The following is a 20,769-nucleotide window of genomic DNA, read 5'->3' as shown; positions in this document are numbered from 1 at the left end:
TCGCTCCTGCAGGCCGAGGAACCTCAACATGTCCACAGTCACCAGTCGCTCAACACCAACCCCCTATGAAGAAACGGCGCGGTTTACATGTTAGTGAACTGCTATCGATACTAAGTTGACTCCAACCCCGCGCGCGACAAGCAACACAACCGGGCCCCACTGTCTGACCTGCCCCCACATCACACCTTCGAAGCCACGCACTTACCAACACCGAACAATGTCGTTAGAAGCAACTCGCAAATATTGGCTACTACTACCTGAGAACCAGCGCGTAGCATGTGATAGTGCAGATAAATGGCATTGGATAAAAGAGAGAGAGAAACTGCTGCGAGGCCGAGTGTATGATGTTTTTCTGACGTGCGACATTCTGATATCACGGTATGTTCAGACGACGAAGAAGTCCATTGCCTGAAAGCCATGACTAACAGCTTCATTAGCTCTATGAAGACTTCGCTAAAGCTTCATACCGGCTTTCTGAAACGCCTTTGGTTGAGCGACAGGGAAGGCAATCTCTCAGACGGCGACGTGCGCGCGATTGTTGCACGGAATCACCTCCTACTCGATATCAACTTATATGCACCAAATTTGACAGACAAGGCACTTATCGCCATTCTAAAACACTGTCGATCTGTCGTGTTTGTTGGAATTCACGGCTTGCCTAGCACAAATGGGTGTATCAAAGGCTATTTCGTTGATTTTATGAACATGCGGGAAAATCAGCGCGAATGGCCGTTGCTGAATGAATTGCGGCTAGACAATCAACCCATCGAAGAAGCTCGAATGAGAAGCGTCACCGAAAAAAGACACGGACTAGAGATTCGGCAAAGCATTGCGCTTACTCCTGCTGTAGCTGAGGCGCTGTCCAACGCTGGTGTCAATATACCAGGCGCGGAACATATCGCAACTAAGTGGCGCAGAGGGCATGTCGTAGGCATAGACTGGGTAGCATTGGTGCGCAGAGAGCAAGCGAGGCTGGATGACTTGAAACAGCTTGCGATACAACTTCAAAATGAAATGCTTCAACGGCTTCGACAGAAAATTCATGAATTGGAACGGGAGCTGGAGGAAAATGGCACACCACTAGATCAATTTCGACGAGAGCGAGATATCGCTAGACTTCTAGTCAATTCTGCGCACAGTGATACAGAAGAGACTAGATCAGAAGAGACTGGATCAGAAGGAACTGGACCAGAAGAGAGCTGTTCTGAGGCAGAGGGCTCTGGCGATGACGGTCTGGATGATCTTGATACTAGACGTCTAGGTAGTTATGAAGAGGGAGACTCAGAAGCAGATGAACTCGAGGAAGAGGAAGATATCTTAGAGGAGGAAGAATCAGAAGCAGATGAGCTCGAAGAAGAGACCGGAGAAGAGCATTCGAATGAAGAAGATTGCTCCCCAGAAGAGACCGGCGGGGAAGGGGAGGAGGACGACGATGAAAGATATCAAAACGAGGAAGAGGCGCGTCCCTCAATCAAAGCCGAAAGGATTGCACAGATTGCAGACCAAGAGATCCTCAATACAGAATCCAGATATTGGGCCCCTGTGGAGCGGAACACAGGAGCAACGATAAAACAAGAAAGCCGCCCTAGTGTAGCGAGAAGTTTACCAAGAAAATCGGCATCGATATCTGCCGATGAGGATAATGACATGCGCATCGCGAGTGGAACTCATATCCAAGACGAAAGACAACCGAGCGACCGCAGTGAGGCGGATTCCAAAGATGAGCTTTGCAACGGGGTCAAAAGCGAAAGTAGAATACATGCACAAGATGCCGCACGCTTGGGGAACGACATCGAACGCTCTAATGTTGTCAAAACGTATTATCCACGCACACCCATTCCACCCCTCGAGTTTCCGGGTTCTGTCACACTCAGATTTAGCAGTCCTCAGGATTGGGAGCGACGATGGCATAGGGCACAGCGTCGCACAGGCATACGCATGGTCATTTTCGAACCAAGCTTTGCTGTCACAGTGTAAGTTGTCTTCGTCTGTCATTGAGTTTATTATTAGCATACTAAACCTAAACAGTGCCGACATCAATCTGCTAGCTTGGTCACCAGCAGCATTTAGTTCATCTATTCTCGCGATCCGCGTGGGCAACGGTGCCCTGCTAGACGACCAGTCTATTACCAACCTCGCCGCGAATATGGCGCAGTTAACACAGGTGCAAATCGACTTGGCCCCAAGTATTGGTGACCAATCCATCATGAGTCTTATCGAGTTCTGTCCGGCCATTGAATACATTGAAGTATGTGGGGATGTACTCACGAGACGATCTGGTGGTGTGACTTTGCGTAACCTCGACGCGATATTGATTGCAAATGAGAACAAGGCCCAACGTCTTCGTAACTTGGTACTCGTAGATCAGCTGGTGGAAGACAAGAACGTGGAAGCCTGCGAAAAATTGCGAGCAGATCTGAAAATTATACGTGGACATCAGACACGACCAGAGATCGTGCCAGGAAGCAGGGCTTAGCGCGCGGCTAGATCCAGAAAAAAAAGTCATTACATTAGGTACTATCGATTCTCATACTTATTAATCCAACGCAAATCTTTGTGAGTCGCGGTCGGCCAACGGCACCACGTTGTAGTTCAGTCGCTGTACATAATAGTCGTCCTCAAGCTCGTGCGCTCGAGGTTTTCGTTGCACCTGGCCCAACAGGATTGGCCGGAGCCCTTTCTTGAAGTTGTAGAAGCAAACGCAGCCGGCCAGGAGAGCACTCGTCGAAAAGACCACCCCAACGCAGAGGTAGAAAACCATCTCATCCTTCAATAGAGTATCAGCAAGTAACGAGTGCCCGTAGAGAACGAGGAGTCTGCTGATCAGGTATGCGATGTTTGCGGCATGGAGAAGCTGTGAAACGCGATGTTAGCGCGTGCCAGTCCTTTCGAGGTTGAGTGACCTACCAAAACAAACGCCATTCCAATGCGACGCTCATGCCTCACAAAATATACCGCGATAGCCACATGTACAAGAGTAGCCGGGATGATTGAGATCGTCAATGAGAACTCGGGCTCCTGGAAATGGACGTCGATGAAATCGTAGAAGATTATGAACGCGAAAACGAAGTAGGGTGTAAACTTGAGAAGCACGAGGTAAATCTGTGCTTGAGTGAGTATGGTCAGGTAAAGAAGATGACGCAAGTCTTACCTGGTAGACAGCGTATTTTGTTTGCATCTTCTTGTCAGGGCTGACATGCTGGTATAAAGCCCAAGAGAACTCACGGTATAGGCCCCTCGCTAACAGGCACATAATGGCACTGCTGACACATGTGACCACGGTACAGACCATCAAGCCAGGTGAGATCTTCTTCCAGAAAGGCCAATCAACATCTGCGAATGGAGTGCCGTACATGTCGTGATTAACGAGGATCCTAGATACTGCATGTCTAGTCTCGCCATATTGAAGAACCGTCGAGATTGAAAGGCATATGTTGGCGGCGCATTGGACAAACACCTGGATGTGGTTCTTGATCCGGTATGCGTCAAGTGTCAAGATGATCTGGAAGAGACATCCCAATGAGTTGACACACAAGGTCAGAGGGATGACATAAGATATCGGAACCTGGTATGCGACCGAGTTTACCCAATTCAAGTACGTGACAAGAATGACTCTAGGTCTAGTTAGACAGTTCATCTAGCGAGTGAGTTATGCGGGGAAATACGAACGTCTGTATCGTAATATTCGTAATCGCCTGAACTGTCGTAGTGCCGAAGAAAAACCATTCCAATCTCGTCTCCGGCCGCCACGATACCATCGTTATTATGTTGCCCCGATCGAGCTGCCCGCACGCCCAAAGAGGTAATGGAAACGAGTGTGATGTGAATCAGCCACACTGGGGCAGGGTACAAGCGGTGGGTATTGCGTGCGACGGGACAATCTTTTTAGCAGTCTCGAAGAATCATGACAACGCGTGGACAGAAGCAAAAACCTTCTAGTTCCATAGATAGTCCTGCATTTTCCGGGCTTGGGTCCGCTAGGAAAGCCTAAATACGGGAAAGGAGCTTCCGCACTACGCCGCATTCAGCCGAACGTCGACCATCGCAGCTGACATTGACGCTACGCCATCCCAGACTTCTCACGGCGAGCGTTCCCGGAACCTTGATGGACGATTTGATTGCATGGTGTCGGATATTACTATCACGATACGAGGTTGGTGCTGTGGAAGGTGTGGGGGGAGGCTCAGGCTAGTTGCTTTTCCTGCTAGCGTGACAGCCGTCATGCAGGATGTCTCTCGTCTCATCAACCCGGCCTTGCGACACTCGAAGTTCAGGACAAAATCACAGCGAAATCTCTCTCTCAGTGTTGATGACACCTGCTATCGCGGTGCTCATCCACCCAATACGCCATTTCTCTGTTACCATGATTGACAGTCCTGTTCTAGACATGCCCAGCGCACGACGCGCAAACCGTGGGTCTTTCTCCACCAGGGGCACAAAGCTTGCCGAGAGCTGTTCGAGAGGAGTCTATGAACCGTAAATCTCGAAGGCCAGACGCAGTTGCTTTTGAAACTCTTATCGAACTCAGGGAGCTCTACAAACGGAGTTTAAATCATCCAAAATCGCGTTCTCATACCTCGTTCTATCATCCTTCCTCCAGCTACCCACAGCGCGACATGAGCACTCAAAACACACACCCGCAGGTCCGCTGGCAAAGGGCTACACCACACCCTCCTGAGAACGAACACTTGATTTATCCCCCTCTTCAACTTTTGAATCTGCCAGGCATACTCGGAGTCCGAGCCACGCTTCATCCCATGTTTGGTGAGCTACAAATCGCCCATGCCTTTTGCTGCGATGGCGAGCCAAACCCTTGTATCACTCCGGACACTTACCACGTTCCCTACGGATTCTACATTGATTGCACCGTAAACATTTATGGAATTGGAGAGTACAGGTGGAAATCCCGTGTCTGCCCTCCAATCCCATTGGCTCGTGATGTTCCCGCCCAACGTCAGGCGCGGCAGGGACCAGCACAACAGCATGGCCATGCACCAGAGAACAATAGACTAAAACGTAACTACGAAGACACGGATTACCCCGATGCTACTGGGCGAAAGATACCCAGGACCGATTGGTATGCAGCGACTGTCGAACGAGAACACAGGGAAGAAGTATATGGTGTCGGCTCCGAGGAGAGTGCTACGGGAGACGAGACAGTTGAAGCAAATGAAGAAAGCGGAGAGGAGTATGAGGAGTACTACTGGGGACGCGAAAGTAGCGTCGAAGTCGAGCAATGCGTCAATGAGCGCGACTCATCCGATGATGAGTCCCTCAGTTGGGATGTCCCCAAAGCCATGGAAAAGGCCAAAGCGAGGCGTGGCCTCGTATATTCTGGAATCTTTCCCAGTCTCGGCAACCCAGAGGATACTCTGTTCTACGGCGATTGGGACCAGTGGAAACAACGATGGCATACAGACGCGTTACGCACCGGTATTTGGAAAGTACATTTTGGACCCGAGTTTCGCGTTCAAAGGTAAGCTGATTTATACTTTATTATGATTGAACAAATGATGTACTTGGTACTGACGATCATGGCCGTGGCTAGATCACACCTCGAGGCGTTGGCATCGGCACCACCTGCATTTCGAAAGACCATTGTATCGATACGTTGCAGCAACGCAAGGCCTCTGGATGACGATGACGTGATTACACTCTGTTCTATCAACCCTGGTTTGAAGGACATTTTGCTCAGTGGCGCGCGACTTGTCTCCGACAGAGGCCTTGTTCATATACTGAAACTATGCCGATCCATAAGTCGTATCAACATAAGTGGTGATGACAGATGCCACGGCTCAATCAGCCTTAAAGACCGGCAATTGCGTGACGCAATACGGAATCCCCAATATGGGAGAAGGCTGATGCATTTGTGGCTCATGGATCAGCGCTTCACTCGCAAGCGGGCCAAGATCATTTCCAAGACAAGGCGGAAGATGGCTATAATAGGGGGAGAGACTGTGGGGGACAGTCACGCTGCGGAGGTTGTGGCTAGTATGGCTGGGGGAATTGACAGATTTGTGTACTTCCACGGCGGCGAGGTACCATACATGGAACTTGGGTACCCGTCATGGTAACGTGCTCTCAAGACAGGCAACAGGTATCGTGACATGAGAATAGAGTGTTTCGAATATGGAATATACATGTGGTTGCATTCCAAAAATCGCGTGAAGAACGAATATACCTCTATCCATACAAATATTATGCCATCTAATTAGCTGCGCCGTCGCGGCTTCGGTTGGGAAGTTCCAGCATTCTACGCCGTAACATCGCCGCTCTTCGCTCGCTTCGCGTCCCTTTCCTCGCCAGCATTTGCCTCGGCACGTCTTTTACCCTCGTCCTTCCTTGCAGTATCCTTCTCTTCCCGCGCAACACGCCGCGCCTCCTTGTCCTGCTTCTCCTTTTCCTTCCGAAGAGCCTTGCTCTCGAACTCGTGCCAGTCACCCTCCAGCTCCTTCAGCGCGTCGGCACGTTTCGGTGGCGGGGTTTCGCTAGTGAAGAAAGGATGCTCGAGCACGTCGGCGGCGGTGGGTCGCGCATTGGGATCGAACAGGAACATTGCCTGAAGAAGCTCAAAGGCCATAGGACTAACGCGGTCCTTGTATTTCTCCTCAAAAGTCGACTGTTTTCGTTCGGTTGGCCGTAGCAGTTCAAACCACTGCATATCGACAATGCCAGGCCAGTCCTGCACAGTGGGCGTGCCGAGTATGTTGTAAATCTTGTCCAGCTGATTGATCTCGCCGCCATCGCCAGGGAAGATAGCGTGCCGGGTAAAGATCTCGACCAGTACACAGGCAGCCGACCAGATGTCGACTGCTGGCCCATACTGTGTTTCTCCCAGCAACAGCTCCGGTGATCGGTACCAGATGGTAATGACCCGGTTGGTGTAGTCGAGCTTACTGCTTTTCGCGTAGAAACGTGCAAGACCGAAATCTGCCAGTTTCAATTGTCCGGTATTGGATACAAGGATGTTCGCAGCCTTAATGTCTCGATGTAAAACGCCGCGGCGGTGGAGGTAATCCAGGCCTTCAAAGAGCTGTTTGGCCAGGTCCTTCTTGTGTGCTTGTTCGAGCTTGAAGGTCGGGTGGTTCAAAAGACCGGTAAGATCGTGGGAAAGGTATTCGAAGACCATGTAGCAGTCGTTCTTCTCAACCATGACTTCTCGGAGATTAACGATGTTGGCGTGATTAAGAGATTGCAGAAGTTTGACCTCACGGATGGCCGTAACGGGGAACTGGTAGTTGTTAGCGTCATGTCACTGCCTAGCACTGGGTGTTCTTACGCCATCGCGTTCGCCCTCCATACGAATCTTCTTGAGAGCTACCATATCCTTTGTATAGACATGGACTCCCTTGAAGACCTTTCCGTAGGTGCCGGATCCAACCACCGATTCGTTACCGGGCTTCCGGTAGTATACAGACTCTGAAGCTGCATGTTCAGGGACCAGCGTAGGCCGAGGTTTCATGCGCTTCCTCATAACGATCTTAGTCTTGGGTATCTGAGGGGGTGGTGACTTTCGCGCTGGTCGTGTGTCAGGCCGTGGATCGAATCGTCTATCGTCAGGTCGTCGGGGTGGGTATGGTTCTCTACGATCTCTCGGATCGCGCATATCTCTGGGATCGCGGTCACGGATATCGCGCGGGTCTCGTGCATCTCTCGGATCTCGCATATCTCTGTCTCGTGGGTCTCGGAAATCTCGCTCTTTGCCGCGATAGTAGGGCTCACGCGTGTCTCGTAGATCTCGGGTGTCTCTATCGCGAGGGTCTCGATAGGCAGGTTTTCGATCGTAGTAGTTGTCATACCGACGGTCTCGTTCCCTGTTGTCTCGGTCGCGGCCACTATCGTAACCTCTGTCCCTCCCGTCTCGGTCCCGATCGCTTCGTGCTTCCGAGTGGCGTGGGGAAGCTTCACGCGCTGCTGCTGCTGCCGCTGCGGCCTTTGCTTTGGGGTCAAGAAGAGACTCTTTGGAAGCAGGCGCCGGCTTCTCGGGCTCTTCCACTCCAGGCTTTGCTTTGCTCGCTGGTGGCACTGGATTCTTGGTCTTCAACGAGAACCCAAATCCTGACTTGGGTGCTGTCGGTGCCTTTGAAGGTGCCATCCTCTTGTCCTCCTTGGAACCCTCGTCTTCTACACGCAGATCTTTGGATGGGCGAAAGGGATTATCATCAGCATCCACAGATGCAGAGTCGGCAGGTACTTGCGACGCGACAGCGGGCTGTGGGCGTGGCGCTTCAGTGGCTGGGCGGCCGCCTCGAGTGCCCGACGCTGGCGTCCATGACAAGTTGGAGAATTGGGTAGGCGCGCCACGCCCTCGTCCGCCTGGACCGCCAAACGGAGCGTTTGCGCCAGGACCTGACATTCGGCGGTCGGGGCCGTTGAAGTTGTTGCCGCGGTAGCCGCCATGTCCTCCGCGATGGGGGCTGTTCTGGAAGCCAGGTTGTGGGTACGGTTGGTTTGGGTAGTAACCTGGAGATTGGTTCTGATGGTAAGGAGATTGATTTGGGGTATAGCCATGTGTGGGAGACCTGATGATGTCAGCATGTGGATGACCGAAGGCCGATGGGATGGAAACTAACCCTTGATTAGGATACGGTGGACCGTTCCAACCGCCTCGACCGCCGCCATGATATGGCGATTGATTTTGGGGGGAATATTGATTTTGGGCAGGGTACGGTGGCGATTGCTGGAAGCCACCACGTCCCTGGTAGTGATACGCTCCCCTCATCTTGCCGTGGTCTTCCCGACTTTTGGACGTGTCAGAGTTGTAACCTGATCCCGGCGCGGGCGAGCCTCGACGTGAGGCGACCCTGTCTGTTCCTTTATCCAGGCGTTGACGCGGCCTCGATGTAAGAGAGGGCGAGCGCGATGGACGGCGTCGAATGGGCGGGCGGGGCGAACGACTTCTGCGCGGTGATAGTCTGGCTCGGTGGGTATGGGGCGGCGAATTCCTGCGAACTGGGCCTGGAGATCGCCTCCGGGGCGGACGAGAGGGAGATCGAGCACGTCTGGAATCTCGACTGCGACTCCTTGCCCTGTCGCGTGTATTGTAGGGCTTGTAGGACCGTTCACCGCGGTTGTCGAAGGGTGAAATAGGTCTTCGATCAGCTCTCCTAGGCGACAGTCTCCGAGGCGGTGTTGCACGCCTAGATCTCCTGTCGAGTGAAACTGATCTTTTCCGTGCACGATGAGCCACCGGTCTGTAGTGTGTATCGGCAGAGGGCGAGCGGCGGCGAGTCGAGGTGGACGGGAAATACGTGTCGGGCGTGGTTCGTCGAGGCGGTCGGTCGCGGTCGGAACGCTGAGCTCGTGGGGAGTATGCCCTCGTAGCAGGCCGGTCCGGCGAAAGTGCACGTCGTGGCCTCGATGCAGAGCGTATTGGGCTGCGACTGCCCTGCCGTTTCACGCGCTTGGCGGAGCCTCGTGGAGATGGAGAACGCGGGTGGTGGCGTTTCGACGATGGAGTTGTGTCGCGATGGTGGTGGTGATGCCGATGCGAGTGGGCAACCCTGTCTGCGCTGGCTTCCCTCTTCGAAGCTCGATGGCGGTCCTCCCCAGAGATGCTGCGACTGCGCCGACGCGCGCGCTCTCTGCTCAAACTTCTTTCGCGTGAACGTCCCCGTGCGTGCCTGGCCGATGAATGCGTGTGGGTGTCGTGTGCGCGGTGTCTGGGAGAATCTCTGGCAGCTCGTGGCACTGGTGACGATGTTCTACCCTCGTTGTTCCTCTCCCGTGACCGGTCCCTAGATCGCTCTCTGTCCCTACTAGACGAGTCCTCTGGTCTCCACTGGTCTATATCCTGAGCCCGTCGCAGGGCAGCCATAGAGGCAGGAAGGGCATCAGAAGGCGCAAGGTTGCAGCATCAAGAGGTCCGCGGGTCAAAGTGCCACGGCCTAACCGAACAACAAGAAAGTCCGGCACCCTGCTCTCAGCCTTACGAAGCAGTAGTAATGAAAGCGAAAAACAACAAGAGAATCGGCTGCGACTGTAACACACTCCTCAATGCGCTGCCGTTGATGCGCTTTCGATGTTGCTGTCGTGGCCGCAGACGCTGCGCATGCAGCGCCTTCTCGCTCGTCGGTCTTCCGCCTGCCGCTATCGACAACGCCAAGCCCCGTGACAAGTCGCCCTCATCGAGTGTGCATGGAAACCCCTCCCTGGCGCCCAAGACTCCAGCCTGCTCCCAGATATCATCTCGGCTTGTCCCTTCCGCATCTTCAGATTTTGGAGATCATGTTGCAGTCCACCAGGTGTGCCATATGGCTTCACGACATCTACATAACGCATGCGAAGCAAGACCCCACCACCCTACTAAAGACAACCCCTGACGACCGAAGCTGTAGAGAAGTAATCCTCAATATCAGGCCATGGCAACTCGGACACGGCGATATTTTCAAACACCAATGAGTCGAGATATCCCGTTATCGGGGGTTGGGCCGATCCAGAAAGGTGATGCGATCCTTTTGTAGTTATGTTGAGCTCGCCGCGATCATCTTGACGTTGGGCTTCTCACGTTACCACGATCGGCATGCGAAAGCTCGCGCTCCGCAAGGGAGGAAAGATGGTGTAGTTCCCATGCTGGGGGCGCGGTCGATGCACCCGATAGCCTAGAGCTACCAGACCTGGATGCAAGGTATGGCACGGCGCCAGACAGAAGAGCCACAATATGTGAACCAGGCTCATTGCCGTCCTGAAACGGTCACCAAAGACGAGCAGCCATATAAATCTGGACATACTCTCGACAGCGCCCGGAGCATGTCGCAATTGAGCGGCAGTCGTATGGCGATTGTAGCCCTGGCCGGGGCTGGGAACTGGGAGTTGTAACGATAAGTAGAGGAGACACTGCCTTTGCCCAACGCAGGGTAGCCACAGTATATGTTAAGAATAGTGCACGATGCGTGATTAGTACGCGACTGCGCGAGGGCGGTAGAACGATGCCCAAGCAAGGCCGTGGTAACTTGGTGACCCTTTGCCCTTCTCTGTCATCGCCAGTAGATGACCAATCCTCCCTCGATGCACATCGCATCATCATGTAATGCCACGCTATGATATGCGCAGTGGGTCGAGCAGGGAGATGGGCGGCGCTGAAGCGGAAGCGCCGTTTGCTGTTCTGCTCAGGTGAAGCTGCGGGGACCGAAGGAAAGCCCTCGGGCCCCGTCACGGCGGTCTGTCACCCGTTCGCATCATCGCTAGAAATCGTGAATGTCGAGCCGAGCGCTGGTGGTATAGTCGATGCCATGCGTGGTCGGGGCGGCGTGTGTTGATGATGAAGCGTCGGGTAGCGAAGGGTCGTGGTAGTGTCGCAGCTCTCCTCCTGCTCGGCAGCCCGCTTGTCACGTGTCCACCTGGTCAGAGCGCGACGAGGTGTGGCGTCATCGCTAGGTTAGAACGCTAATCCGCATTCGACGGCGCAGGAATAAGTTATTCCCTTGTAGTCATACTGACCGGGCTCCGAACTATTCTCCTGCGGAAAGCATGCGCCAGGCCAAACATGTTTCCCTGGGCATTGTGTCATCCTCTCATCTCCAGTTTGCTGCTTCCTCAGTCTGAAAAGTCCCTTCCCCACTAAAAAAGTCCCGACGAATTCCCCGCGATTATGGACGCCGACACCCCCAAACCCAAATCCGCGGTTCCCTCCCACATGATGAACGGCGGATCACCCCTCAGGCTCACCACCGAGGCGCGCGACAGGAAAGAGCGCGAGCACCTCTTCCATGCTATAGAGACTTCCAACCGAGGGCGCCAGCCAGTAAACTTTGACGGGCCGACTAGCTATTTCCCCACGAAGGCTTCGGTCGCGAACATGCACACCGACAACCGACATGTCATGGCGAACGGCCAGGTAGACGCCGAAGACCCTTACGAGGGCGCCGTTGCCCAAACACCACTTGCGACCAGTCGCGCCCATAGCCCATACACACAGCATCCCACCATCGACTTCGATGGGCTTAGCTGGCCCAGCAAGGGCACGCGGGAGAGGAAGGAGGCGACCGAGGAGGAGAAGGAAGCCAATCTGAAGAAGCTGTCTGGTGCTGTCCGAACGATGCTTGAGTGTCTGGGCGAAGATCCAGACCGCGAGGGACTGTTGGACACACCCGAGCGCTATGCTAAGGCCTTACTCTTCTTCACCAAGGGCTATGAAGAGAACTTGCGCGACATCGTCAACGGTGCTGTCTTCCACGAGGACCACGATGAGCTCGTCATTGTGAGAGATATCGAGATCTTCTCCCTCTGCGAGCACCATCTGGTCCCCTTTATGGGCAAGGTAAGTCCTTTGTCCTGTTGTACCTGTCCAAAGGAATGTTTACTGACCTCTCTTTAGATGCATATCGGCTACATTCCAAACCGTCGCGTCATCGGCCTCTCCAAACTCGCTCGCATCGCTGAAATGTTTGCTCGCCGCTTACAGGTCCAAGAGCGCCTCACCAAACAAGTTGCGCTCGCCCTTTCCGAGATGCTACAGCCACAAGGTGTCGCTGTGGTAGTCGAATCAAGTCACTTGTGCATGGTCATGCGCGGCGTGCAGAAGACAGGCGCTACAACAACTACAAGCTGCATGCTCGGATGCATGCGATCAAGAGACAAGACCCGCCAGGAATTCCTGAATCTCATCAACAGGCGGTAGAAATGATACTGGGTCAGAAAAGCTTCGGCATCTAGTTGGGGTGTCAGGCGGCCTGACTCGTCGCATCATGTGCTATCTTCGCACGACTCTCTGCATTGGCGTTATATGGGACCGGCGTTCGGATGAGAAGTTCATCACTCTCATTAGGTGGGCGGGCTATTTTGTTGCATCATTAGACGCATAGGCCTTTCAACAGGCGTTTCCTTGACTCTTCTTCACATACATGATGTATGACTCTCTGCGTCGATGTACGCAAACGACCCCTGCGTTCCATCTTTGATATAACATGCATCTGTACTCGTACAGTAACGAGAATAGTCACTGCCGTTCAATTCATCGTCGGTAAATCGCATGCTTAACTCCGAACGCCGCGAGCTCCCAAAACCTCGTTTACTAATCAAACGGATTTTCGCGCGCCTTGATGTTCGTCCGTTTTCACGATATCGGCATCGCAGCGAGATCACCTTCCGCTCCGGAATACCACCGAGGTTGATTCGCGCCCAGCCAGCGATAACTCCGTCCTCATCCTGGCGATAAGTCCATCATCATAGCGATGTTGACGTTGGAAATGCATACCCACACCTCGTACAAGGCAGAGCCGAACAGGTCTGCAGACTACATTGAGATAGAAACACACAAAGTGGGTAGCCTTACGTCAACGGAGGCTCCAGGGTGTTCAGCCTTTTCCTACGTTGACGTGCCCAGGTGTTCTCAGATTGACGGGACGCCTTAGGCATGGACAGAATATAAAAGTAGACATCATGGGCGAATCAACTCTAGCCCGCCAAGTCAAGCAACTTCAGTCTCGTCACACATTTCCCCTCTTCTCCGTCAGCGTTCAATACACAACTAGCATACACCATGACATCACCAAGAGGTTTCGAACCGTGCTGCCTCAAATCATTCGACTGGAACGGTACACCAAGCGGCCACGAGGCGACAATCGCGAACAACCCAACCTACGTTACCGGCTCCAACCCCAACGCAGCCGTTCTCATCGCCCATGATGCCTTGGGCTGGAGATTCGGAAACACTCGTCTTCTAGCAGACCATTTTGCCAAAGAGGTGCGTCCGGGGTCATCTTAAAAATGTCGCGAAAGATTCCCATCCTCAGAACAATGTACTGACCCTAACGCTATGCGCTCTAGGCAAACGTCACAGTCTACATTCCCGATTTCTTCGGCGGAGAAGTACTCGATGTAGGTCTGCTCAAAGCAGGCAAGTTCGACAAACTGGATATCGAAGGTTTCAAAAAGCGCAATAGTCGCGAGATCCGCGAACCAGAAATCTTCGCATGCGCCAAAGAGCTCCGCGCCAATGGCTTCAAGAAGATTGGTGCAGTGGGCTACTGCTGGGGCGGCTGGGCCATTCTCCGTCTCGCGACGGAGAAGTTGGTCGATTGTGTCATTTGCGCTCATCCGTCATTGCTCACCGAGGCGGATTTTGATGGTGTCGATGTGCCTATTATGTTCTTGCAGCCAGAACATGATAGTATGTTCCCCGAGGAAATGAGATTGTACGCGTTCAAGAAACTAGTCTTGGAGAAGAAGAACCAAGCGGTTGAGTGGGTACATTTCCCAGATGCTCACCATGGCTGTTTTACCAAGGGCGACGAGGAAGTTCCGGGAGAAAGGGAGGCTATGGTCAAGGCCAAGGATAGGGCGGTGACGTGGTGGAAGGAGTGGCTTGTTTGAGTTTACCTTGTGAAGACTTCGAAATCTCAGTCTTACCTCATATGATGAAGACATTGAACAGGTGCTCTGCAGCCTACATCGGTTTGGTAAACGCATTTGACTACGTCTCAAGGCATTATAGACTTCTAGGTTATCCACTTCTGACAGGAGTTCAGTCTTTCCATTGGATGGGGTGGTCCAGCTAGCCATCTACCACTCATAATCTGCCACTGTATAAAGTTTACATATATAATCCAGATCAAAGTCCAAATGTCCACCAAGATATACATGCATATACCTACCACTTGCCTGTGCAGCAACTATTCGGGTCGTCATATCTTCGCCCACAGTCACACCGTCCACGATCGCCAATTTCGGCCTCGCTTTTGAAATTCTCTCAACGCCTCTGATGAAGAGCGTTTGATTCCATAGTTCCAGATGCCGCAGTTTCTTGGCAAGTGTCAGATCCTCCATGACATCTACCAGACGACCGCGACATTTAACTTTTCCAGGCGTCCTGTCACTACCGGCTATAGCTATGCGCTCGATGCCGGGGCAGTTTCTGACGATGGAAATTATGGCCTTGTCGGTGAGGGTGTGCGTGTCGTAGAAATCGATGTCCTTGAGATGTGGGACGGCGCGCGTGAGGTTGGCAATAGCTGCGTCGGAAACGCGCGCGTAGCCCCAACCAATGGTGCGCAGGGATTTGCGAAATTGGGGAGGGGCGGTTGCAATAGCTTTAATATGCTTACTAGAGGATACTGTTAGCACATCGGGTGTCAGTTCGGAAGATCTGGCAGAGCTTACTCAGTAACGCAGAAATCATCGGTGAACTGTATACTTTGGATGCCAGTACGCTTAACGTCCTCAGGCCATTGCATTCCCCAGAGTTCCTTCGAATGATAGTACCGCATCTTTGAGAATGGGACCTCAGCGGCGTGGTACGGTTCGTACACTGGCACAGACCGACGCGTCGGACAGGTGTAACCATCATGGAAGTATGTCTCCTCCTCAGGGTCGTAACCTAGAGTATCATCACTGTCGTCTGATGCCCAGGCTCTGCTGTCGTCGTCGTATTCGTCTTCATCATCGTCACTCCCCGCTTCACTCTTGTCGGAATCGTCTCCTTCTGGTATGTCAGACGTGTTAGCATCGGCCTGGACGGCTCTCGGGGGCTCTTTGCGCGAAAAGCTGAGGCTCCACGGATGGATTGTAAAGTCTTCATCTACTTTTGGCAACCGATATCCCATATCCTCAAGAGTACTTTCTTCCCCCTCTTTTAAACACTTGCCTCCAAGCCAATTGAACGACCATACATCACCGCATGCCATAGTGATTCCGGTGGAGATGAGAAGATTACGCCATTTCTTGGAGATACCTTTGATCATCGAATCATCTGTTCCCTGATCATAAAGATAAATGGCTTCGAGGTTTGTGCGCGAATCGACTATGTCTGGCTGGTTGAGAAACCCAGCGAATTTTCCAGTTACAAGTCCAGTCGCGATTTCGGGTCCGGTGACCTTTATTATGGAGATCGAAGGGCAGTTCTTAAGAATATGAACGATGCCTTTATCGGTGACTTCTAATGCCCTGTGTAGAAGGACTTCTCTGAGGTGCGGATTGCGCGATGTAATAACCTTGACATCGGCGTTGGTTAAGTCCCAGCCACTGCAATCCATCTGCAGCACCTCGAGCGACCTGGTATATTGCTTCAAAGCTTCGATATGTTTCCTGTGAACATGATGGGTATCTGTACTCATTTGCAATACATCTAGTGTTCTTACCGTTCTACGTAAAACTGTGGACCAAATTCGACGCATCGAACGCGATCAGTGAGCTTCTTTGCATCAAACGCAGCCTCGGAACCATAGAATACGCGTTCTGATTTCGCGTAGTCAGCGCGCTGGTACGTTGGTGTAGATGACGCCATGACGCATTCAGAAAAATCGGAAGATAGACCAGAGTGGAATCAGATGGCCCGGGGGTTTTCATATATGACAAGTGCACGGGCCATCTGAACCCCTGGGATCAAACGTCACAGAGCGACATTTCGCTTTCCGCAATCCATGGATGATCTGTAACTCACTAAATCTTATTGATCCGTACATCTGGCTACTAGAAATATCGGGTAAGAACAAGATCACGTCTCATCTACATCTGACGGAAGACCGGATAGACGTCGCCGACCTCCATAGGAACAATGCCAAATGAGACATATGAGTCGATGTTCTCAGGCTCTAGCGCGACAAAAGCTAGTCCTGCGTTCTTTTGTGCACTGCTTACGAAGAAGCTGCCAGCAGGCAGCGTGACATCTTGAACGAGTGTTTCCGTAGTAACAGTGTTCAAGATGGCGCCTTCATAGTATGACGAGCCGAGGCTAGAAGAGGTAATGTTGTATGCTTCGACCTCTCCATGGAAAACCTCGGGCATAGTTTCGATCTCCAGTCCTGACACCCTGAGACGCTCGGCGAGGTCAGCCCACGCGCGGGGGATTATGTACCCTTCGGGCCGAGCGCGAGTCATGTTGGCAGTTGCGGGCGTGGTGCTGGAAAATTCGATTGGGAGTTGAACAACCTCGCCGGTCCGACGATCAACCATAGTATAGGTGCGGTTCGAGTAGGTTGTGAAGTCTGTGATGACGATCTCCTCTTTGCTCTCGACAACCTCTGCAATAGCACCCTCGATTGTCTTCTTCACGTCCGCAGCTTCATCTCGAGCAGTCTCAAGCACACCGAGGATCATCTGCAAGCCAGCGACGGTTCGGCGTTTGAACTCCTGGCTTGCGATGCCGATACCTCGCGTCTCAAAGAGAAACGTAACGCATTGTGTGAGTCCCATGGCGTTGCGGCCGATCTTTGCATCGGTTCCCGCCTCATCCAAGCGTGGAGTCGGGTTCGTCCGCGAGGCCGTCACGTATGGCTCTCCGCGCAGACCTTGGGAGAGGAGAGACGCGTTGATTGCGGGCGCAAAGACGGTCTCGGCGAGCGTGCGAATGGATGGATGGATGTTGAGGTTCTTGGCTGCGCTGTACATCCCATCGGCCGCGTTGCTGTAGTTGCCAGAGTATCGCGTCCCAGCCCCATACTCATGCATGTCAATAGCGATGTGTGGTGAGAAGCTGCTGAACCATTGCTTGATGTCGCGGGTCTGCTGTCGAGCAAGCTTGGTGTGGTCGCGGTTTGGGTCGAAGTTTGTAGCCAAGGTGCGCTGGAAGTAGGCATTCCCGTCTGGATTGTAACGCGGCAGCACAACAATGTCCATCTTCTCAAGGAAGCTGGCGGTCCACGTCGGGTCGGCATCCATCGCACCAAGAAGAGCCAGAGTGGCTTCGTCGCCAGCGGGTTCGTTCCCGTGAACTGATCCTTGAATCCATACTCGCAATTTACCAGAGGTAGTGTACCCAGAGGATGCGTTCGATGCGGAGGTAGAGAGGTAGGCGTACGGGAACGTCTTGCCTTCTTCGCTCAGGAAGTCGGCCACGTCGTAGGTCATCCATGAAGGATTCTTCGCTGCAAGCTTGCTTATGAACTCCGCTGTCCAGTGTTAGGCTTCCAGAGCTATGATTGGGTTCACCCTTCATCGTTCACGTACCTAATTTGTATTGCGATGTCGCGCCTTCAGTTCCCTCTGACCAACCCGGATCGAACGAGGCGTTTGGCAGGAACGCGGGACTCAGAAGGGTCACATCTGGCGCTGGGAAGGCTGTCTGCTCCACAAGCTGCGAGTCAAGGTTTACATTGACATGGTTCTCGCCGTATTGAGACTGCGCAAGCGCAGACGCTGCGAAGAGCGCAATTGAAGCTGTACGCATCTTCGTCCGGTCTCAACTGAGGCTGTCAAATGCGCGCAGGGCACTGATTTGTGCATGAGCACTCTTTTTGTATGGCTCTCCCCCATCTTTGGGTGATAGCGCTACGTCAGTCAAGACGCTTTTTCGCTGGTTGGAGTACTTTGCCAAGGAGAATCGACCTTGGCTGCAGTTGCTCCTGCCGTTTCTGGTGTCGTTTTCCTCGGAGATAGGCGTGTAGTGCGCCGTTATCGCATAAGAACGGCATTTCTGCGGCTCTTGATGGTGCACGATGGTGCTTCTCATGGGCTTCGCGTTGGTGATAAGGGCTTGGAAGGTGGCTGGAGAGGTGTGACACGCGACGGGCGCCGACTGCTCGGAATGGTTCCGACACGAGCTTGCGTGCTTGCATTCCATCGGACGCGTCGCGGAACATGCCGCACGTCAGTGGCACCTGCAGGCGTGGGAAGAAGACAATCTTTTACCTCGCTCGAATCTCGCATACATTCTGGAACTCTGGTTACACCCAACTGTTACTGCAATCCTCGGTGCAGCGCAGACAACTACCAGGTGACTGCTTAGCCAACATCCCTGCCGCGACAAAAGGCTCAGAAGCTCTAATTGGATTCAGGCTTCCCATCAATCGTATTGAAAAAGACTGTCACTACGTTTGGGGAAAAGATGAATACCTGCCTCCTGGTCCGGAAGTCTACTTTGTGCTGGAGTAATCTCAATTCTCACTGCGAGACTACCTAGGTATTGTAGACTGCAAGGCATCTGTTCATTCTTTTCCCTGTTTGCGGTGCTATATCTCTGATGAGTGTTTCGCTTCAATCATGTTCCGGCACCGAGTGACACCATGCCATCTCCCCAGCTTCCCCGCATCATGGGACGATAGCCCGAAATGCCGATGCAGGTCCATGCAACCCGCAAGAATTACCTTCCACAGGCGACCAAGTCTGGATATCATCAACCAGCCAGAATTCAGGGGCCACGAGGTGGTCACACGGTTCAGAAATGGACACTAAGAGAATTTCATCCGCGTCTTTGATTGCCGGCTCTCACTATGTAGTAGCCGGCATGTATTTAATTGGAGCATAGCCTTTCTTTTAGAGCTCAGCCAAGAATCATGAGACTTTTCTCTTCGTTACTCGCGTGCTGCGTCACGCTTTCTTCTGCGATCTCCATCACTTCAACCAAGAACTGGAACATCACGAATGATGTGGAGGGTTCAGTCCGTCTCAATGGCCTTGCTTTCCAACAACACGCCTTGACCACCTTTGGCGACTACCAATACGTCGCATTCTACAAGACAGCTTCTGGATATGGCAAACATCATGTCAACCTCGGTCGGCGCAAAATCAACCCTGCTTTGAGTGATTGGCAGTACTTTGCGTTCACAGACTATGTGCAAACGACTCTCGATGAACACAACACTATCAGCATGGGCATTAGCGGCGACGGCAAGATTCATCTGAGCTTCGATCATCACGACGTACCACTCAACTATCGTGCGAGCAACACAGGCATCGCTAAAACAATCCCCGAACAGTGGACAGCCAGCGCCTTTGAAGCGGTCCAACACAGTCTGCCTGGCTCAACCGGACCATGGACGCCGCTCACATACCCTCGGTTCGAACGCCTCGATAACGGCGATCTTCTGATGGAATTCCGTATTGGTCAGTCTGGCGCCGGTGACTCGTACATACATCGATACTCTGCAACATCTGGGCAGTGGAGCGCGGTCGGCAAATATCTCCAAGGTCAAGACAACAATGCATACATCAACGGCATCAGCAGCCAGGGTGGAAAGCTCTTCGTCTCGTGGACGGTGAGGGAGACACCTACTCCCTCGACGAACCACGACTTCTACTTCGCCTTGTCGGAGGATGATGGCAAGAGTTGGAAACAGACTAATGGTCAAACTGTAGCAAAGCCGATAACGCCATCTACGCCTGGAATCAAGGTGTATTCAATCCCACAAAACAGCCAGATCATCAACCAAGAAGCCCAGTGCGCTGACCAAAAAGGCCGATTCCATGCCCTCATGCGCGATAATTCAACAGGGACGGCGCAATTCTACCACTATCTCCGGACTCCAGAAGGCAAGTTTTCCAAGACCGCCATCAAGACGCCTGGTCTGTCAACACCACCATATCTTGCCTATCGAGGTAAAATCGCCGCCGTAGGCGACAACGTTTTCGCGATCCTACCAGATCAACCGAAGATGACTGTGCAAATTTGGGCCGCGACAGCCGCCGGAGCATACAACGACTGGAAGAAGTTGGCCGAGGTACCAAACGCTGCTGGTGAGCCGTTGGTGGACGAAGAGAGGCTGGATAAATTCAACGTCTTGAGTCTTTTCATCAGGCAAGGTGGGCCTTTCGGCACACGAAAAGTACAAGTCTGGGATTTTGCACTCGCGCTTTGAAGAACGGAGTGCGCTCTTGACTCAGACTGGGGCTTGGTCTTCGTTCGAGCTGGTCGCCATGGCATGTACCAGTACATTAGTTCCCACAACACCAGCATTAGGACAACAAGTTGAGGCTCTAATGCCCTTATTCCCGCACATTTTGTCTTGGCGCACTGACGCTCCTCATTTACTGCTGCACGCCAACCTAGGAAAAAACTGAACAGCCTGGAGCCTACGTTGACGTTAGGTCACCTACTTCGCAAAGATTTAGGTCAAT

The 20,769-nt window shown here is 52.7% G+C and overlaps 9 protein-coding genes across 9 annotated transcripts; 5 read left to right on the top strand and 4 right to left on the bottom strand.

Annotated features, from left to right (window-relative positions):
• Positions 1-1,014: 1,014 nt before the first annotated feature.
• J4E79_001466 (uncharacterized protein) lies at positions 1,015-2,476 on the top strand (the record flags this gene model as incomplete). Its single annotated transcript, XM_049350376.1, has 2 exons — positions 1,015-1,973; positions 2,029-2,476. The coding sequence occupies 2 exons, from the start codon at positions 1,015-1,017 to the stop codon at positions 2,474-2,476; spliced, it is 1,407 nt and encodes a 468-aa protein (XP_049215535.1).
• A 60-nt stretch (positions 2,477-2,536) lies between these two features.
• Positions 2,537-3,355, bottom strand: J4E79_001465 (uncharacterized protein; the record flags this gene model as incomplete). The annotated part of the gene is made up of 3 exons (XM_049350375.1): positions 2,537-2,854; positions 2,908-3,102; positions 3,152-3,355. The coding sequence occupies 3 exons, from the start codon at positions 3,353-3,355 to the stop codon at positions 2,537-2,539; spliced, it is 717 nt and encodes a 238-aa protein (XP_049215534.1).
• Positions 3,356-4,616: 1,261 nt separating this feature from the next.
• Positions 4,617-5,480, top strand: J4E79_001464 (uncharacterized protein; the record flags this gene model as incomplete). Its single annotated transcript, XM_049350374.1, has 1 exon — positions 4,617-5,480. The coding sequence occupies one exon, from the start codon at positions 4,617-4,619 to the stop codon at positions 5,478-5,480; it is 864 nt and encodes a 287-aa protein (XP_049215533.1).
• A 773-nt stretch (positions 5,481-6,253) lies between these two features.
• J4E79_001463 (uncharacterized protein) lies at positions 6,254-8,622 on the bottom strand (the record flags this gene model as incomplete). Its single annotated transcript, XM_049350373.1, has 3 exons — positions 6,254-7,231; positions 7,280-8,463; positions 8,574-8,622. The coding sequence occupies 3 exons, from the start codon at positions 8,620-8,622 to the stop codon at positions 6,254-6,256; spliced, it is 2,211 nt and encodes a 736-aa protein (XP_049215532.1).
• A 2,968-nt stretch (positions 8,623-11,590) lies between these two features.
• GCH1 (GTP cyclohydrolase 1) lies at positions 11,591-12,619 on the top strand (the record flags this gene model as incomplete). The annotated part of the gene is made up of 2 exons (XM_049350372.1): positions 11,591-12,259; positions 12,317-12,619. 2 exons carry the CDS (start codon positions 11,591-11,593, stop codon positions 12,617-12,619), a joined length of 972 nt encoding a protein of 323 aa, XP_049215531.1.
• An 861-nt stretch (positions 12,620-13,480) lies between these two features.
• On the top strand, positions 13,481-14,313 carry J4E79_001461 (uncharacterized protein; the record flags this gene model as incomplete). The annotated part of the gene is made up of 2 exons (XM_049350371.1): positions 13,481-13,684; positions 13,768-14,313. The coding sequence occupies 2 exons, from the start codon at positions 13,481-13,483 to the stop codon at positions 14,311-14,313; spliced, it is 750 nt and encodes a 249-aa protein (XP_049215530.1).
• A 189-nt stretch (positions 14,314-14,502) lies between these two features.
• On the bottom strand, positions 14,503-16,052 carry J4E79_001460 (uncharacterized protein; the record flags this gene model as incomplete). The annotated part of the gene is made up of 3 exons (XM_049350370.1): positions 14,503-14,522; positions 14,595-15,043; positions 15,100-16,052. The coding sequence occupies 3 exons, from the start codon at positions 16,050-16,052 to the stop codon at positions 14,503-14,505; spliced, it is 1,422 nt and encodes a 473-aa protein (XP_049215529.1).
• A 391-nt stretch (positions 16,053-16,443) lies between these two features.
• On the bottom strand, positions 16,444-18,103 carry J4E79_001459 (uncharacterized protein; the record flags this gene model as incomplete). Its single annotated transcript, XM_049350369.1, has 2 exons — positions 16,444-17,825; positions 17,884-18,103. 2 exons carry the CDS (start codon positions 18,101-18,103, stop codon positions 16,444-16,446), a joined length of 1,602 nt encoding a protein of 533 aa, XP_049215528.1.
• A 1,105-nt stretch (positions 18,104-19,208) lies between these two features.
• J4E79_001458 (uncharacterized protein) lies at positions 19,209-20,510 on the top strand (the record flags this gene model as incomplete). The annotated part of the gene is made up of 1 exon (XM_049350368.1): positions 19,209-20,510. One exon carries the CDS (start codon positions 19,209-19,211, stop codon positions 20,508-20,510), a length of 1,302 nt encoding a protein of 433 aa, XP_049215527.1.
• Between the last annotated feature and the right edge of the window lie 259 nt (positions 20,511-20,769).

The sequence above is a fragment of the Alternaria viburni genome (assembly GCF_023758015.1).
Source record: "Alternaria viburni strain BMP 2772 chromosome Unknown scaffold_2, whole genome shotgun sequence".
In the NCBI taxonomy this organism is placed as follows: domain Eukaryota; kingdom Fungi; phylum Ascomycota; class Dothideomycetes; order Pleosporales; family Pleosporaceae; genus Alternaria; species Alternaria viburni.
The sequence above is the reverse complement of the archived record's forward strand: the minus strand, read 5'-3'. Positions and strand labels throughout refer to the sequence as shown.